The 2,500-nt window shown below is 41.4% G+C and overlaps 2 protein-coding genes across 4 annotated transcripts in view; one reads left to right on the top strand and one right to left on the bottom strand.

Moving 5' to 3' along the window:
* Window positions 1–1,093, top strand: part of LOC124401947 (tetraspanin-31-B-like) — a 12,099-nt gene extending 11,006 nt beyond the window's left edge. For all 3 annotated transcript variants that reach the window (XM_046874497.1, XM_046874498.1, XM_046874496.1), the window contains 2 exons: window positions 5–118; window positions 267–1,093. In XM_046874497.1, the coding sequence (XP_046730453.1) occupies window positions 5–118; window positions 267–341 (189 nt within the window). In that variant the 3' untranslated portion in view covers window positions 342–1,093. The remainder of the gene's footprint in view (window positions 1–4; window positions 119–266) is intronic.
* Window positions 1,094–1,172: 79 nt separating this feature from the next.
* The window catches only part of cdk4 (cyclin-dependent kinase 4), a 5,449-nt gene continuing 4,121 nt past the window's right edge, over window positions 1,173–2,500 (bottom strand). Inside the window, exons 7-8 of the mRNA XM_046874490.1 lie at window positions 2,247–2,382; window positions 1,173–2,094 (exon numbers count right to left, since the gene is read on the bottom strand). Coding sequence (XP_046730446.1) covers window positions 2,026–2,094; window positions 2,247–2,382 — 205 coding nt within the window. The 3' untranslated portion in view covers window positions 1,173–2,025. The remainder of the gene's footprint in view (window positions 2,095–2,246; window positions 2,383–2,500) is intronic.

Here is a 2,500-nt window from a genome sequence, read left to right as displayed (position 1 = left end):
GAAGGTGTGCAAAACAGCAGCAGCTTGGTGCTTTACGTGTGGAGATGTGATGCTGCAGCGTGCTACAGAGATCCTCCGTGTGCTGGGAGGAGTTGGACTGTTCTGCAGTTTCTCACAGGTTCCTCCTCATAATCATTATCGCAGCCTCTCAGTTTACACACACACTCACACACACATACACACACACTTTAGTCTCTTCCTCTAATTGTTCATAACAAATGAGAAACAGAGGACAAATATAATGCGTGTGTATGTGTGTGTTGCAGCTTGTGACCGTGTGGTTGACTGTTCAATACAGGAACCAGAGGAACCCTGAGCTCATTTCCAGAAGCTCCTTATGACCTCCAAATCTCATCATCATTATCATTTTCATTTCTGGAGACTAATTTGATGAATGTGTACATTTCTGTTGTATAAAGTTTGTTCAGGTGTGTAAATCAGGTGAGATCGGGGGTGTAAGTCAGGTGAGATTGGGTGTGTAAGTCAGGTGAGATCGGGAGTGTAAGTCAGGTGAGATCGGGTGTGTAAGTCAGGTGAGATCGGGTGTGTAAGTCAGGTGAGATCGGATGTCACTTTTGTTACATTTTACTTTCTTTTAAAATAATTTTCCTTCATTTATCATTATTATTCTTACAGTAGATTGTTTTCATTATAATACGTATTAAAACTTTAGATTTCACCTGTCTGTATAAATGTGCCTTTAATTAATAAATATAATAATATAAGAAAATATTCAGACTTGCTTTATAATCATTACCGAGCTGAATTACAGCATGAAGGAGAAGAGGTATGCTAACGCTAACTCAAAAAGGGATGAAAGGGGTGTGGCTTCCACAGTGAGAAGATACCTGGGTGGGCATGTGCTGAGGAGCATGGCTTCTAAAGACACAGTGCAAACTGACAAGATAAAGCTTTGACTCAACAAATGGTCTCCTGTAAATCACATGCAGTCCCACAGGATCACCTGTAATCACTCGAGATCACCTGTAACCACCCAGGATCTCTAATCACTCAAGATCACCTGTAGTGACCAGCAGTAATACTGTGTTCCAGTGACTACTCACTTGTGTAGTGTGTATTTGCTGAGTGCAGTATAATAATGAGAAAGAGTTCACACACACACACACACACACACACACACACACACACACACACACACACACACACACAGCTAATCTGAAAAAAGTAACGGTTTATTGACAAAAAAGATCAACATTCACTGTTCATAACGTCTATACACACACACACACACACACACACACACACACAAGATCTAAACACTGAGAACACCAACACATTGAGGTTAATAACAGACAGGAGAACTCTGTGTGTGTGTGTGTGTGTGTGTGTGTGTGTGCAGTATCCTCACATTAACTCCTTTCCTACTTGTGTGTTAAAGTAGTAACACTGACGATGGCCAAGAAGAGGAAGTGTCTCAGACATCATCAACGCCATATTAATAAAACATATCTCTCTTTCTCACACACACACACACACACGCACGCACACGCACGCACACGCACGCACACACGCACACACACACAGCTTTTTTTAATAATCAGAATTATAATAATAGGTATATTTAATTTATAATAGATGTATTTAATATAAATTCAAAAGCTGGTCCTCATCGCTACAGAGTTTATTATAAAGTTGTTTTTATTTCCTGCTGGTTATAAAACTGCTATAAAACTAGAAATGACCTGAAATAAAATAAATTTAAAAGCCCTACATCTGATCACATCTTTACACTGTGAGTAGTGTGTGTGTGTGTGTGTGTGTGTGTGTGTGTGTGTGTGTGTGAGGTGTGTACACAGCGTGGTCAGTTTGGTGATGCATGTTAGTAAATAAAGAGAACGACAGTAAGACGTGAGCGATGCTGGATGTGATGCTACACACCCTGCAGGTCAAAGGTCAGGTGTTGGTCTATGCGATTACACGTGATGATGAAAATCAGCAGAAGAATGAAATCAATATTCCAGAAACCACAGGAGAAGCTTCTGCATTCAGGCGTTTTCTGATTGGTCAGCAAAAGGCGTGTTCCAGAGCACTCAGGGCTGAGATCCGCCTCAGGGGGTCAAAGGTCAACAGTTTCTGTTACACAAGTAAATAACAGGTGTGATTTTAGTGTGTGTATATGTGTGTTTTATAATAAAAGTGTGGAAGTGATTAGAATAACTGTGATTATAGTGAGAATATCTCTCTTACACACACACACACACACACACACACACCCACCCACCCACCATAAGCAGGTCCGCCCCCTCATTGGTTAACTCCGGAACATGGTCTGTGATTGGTTGAGGATTGTGAGGGCTGAAGTTTTCTCGTGAAAGTGTGACATCATTAGGCCACTCCTCCTGACTTGGCAGACCAATCACACTGAGGGAACAAGACAGTTTATATGAGCATTACTGTACAGACCCCCCCACACACACACACACACACACACACACACACACAAACACACACACACACACACAAGTAAAGTGGCATAACA

Source organism: Silurus meridionalis, chromosome 19, assembly GCF_014805685.1.
Source record: "Silurus meridionalis isolate SWU-2019-XX chromosome 19, ASM1480568v1, whole genome shotgun sequence".
In the NCBI taxonomy this organism is placed as follows: Eukaryota; Metazoa; Chordata; class Actinopteri; order Siluriformes; family Siluridae; genus Silurus; species Silurus meridionalis.
Note: the sequence above shows the minus strand (reverse complement) of the source record. Positions and strands in the feature narration are given on the sequence as shown.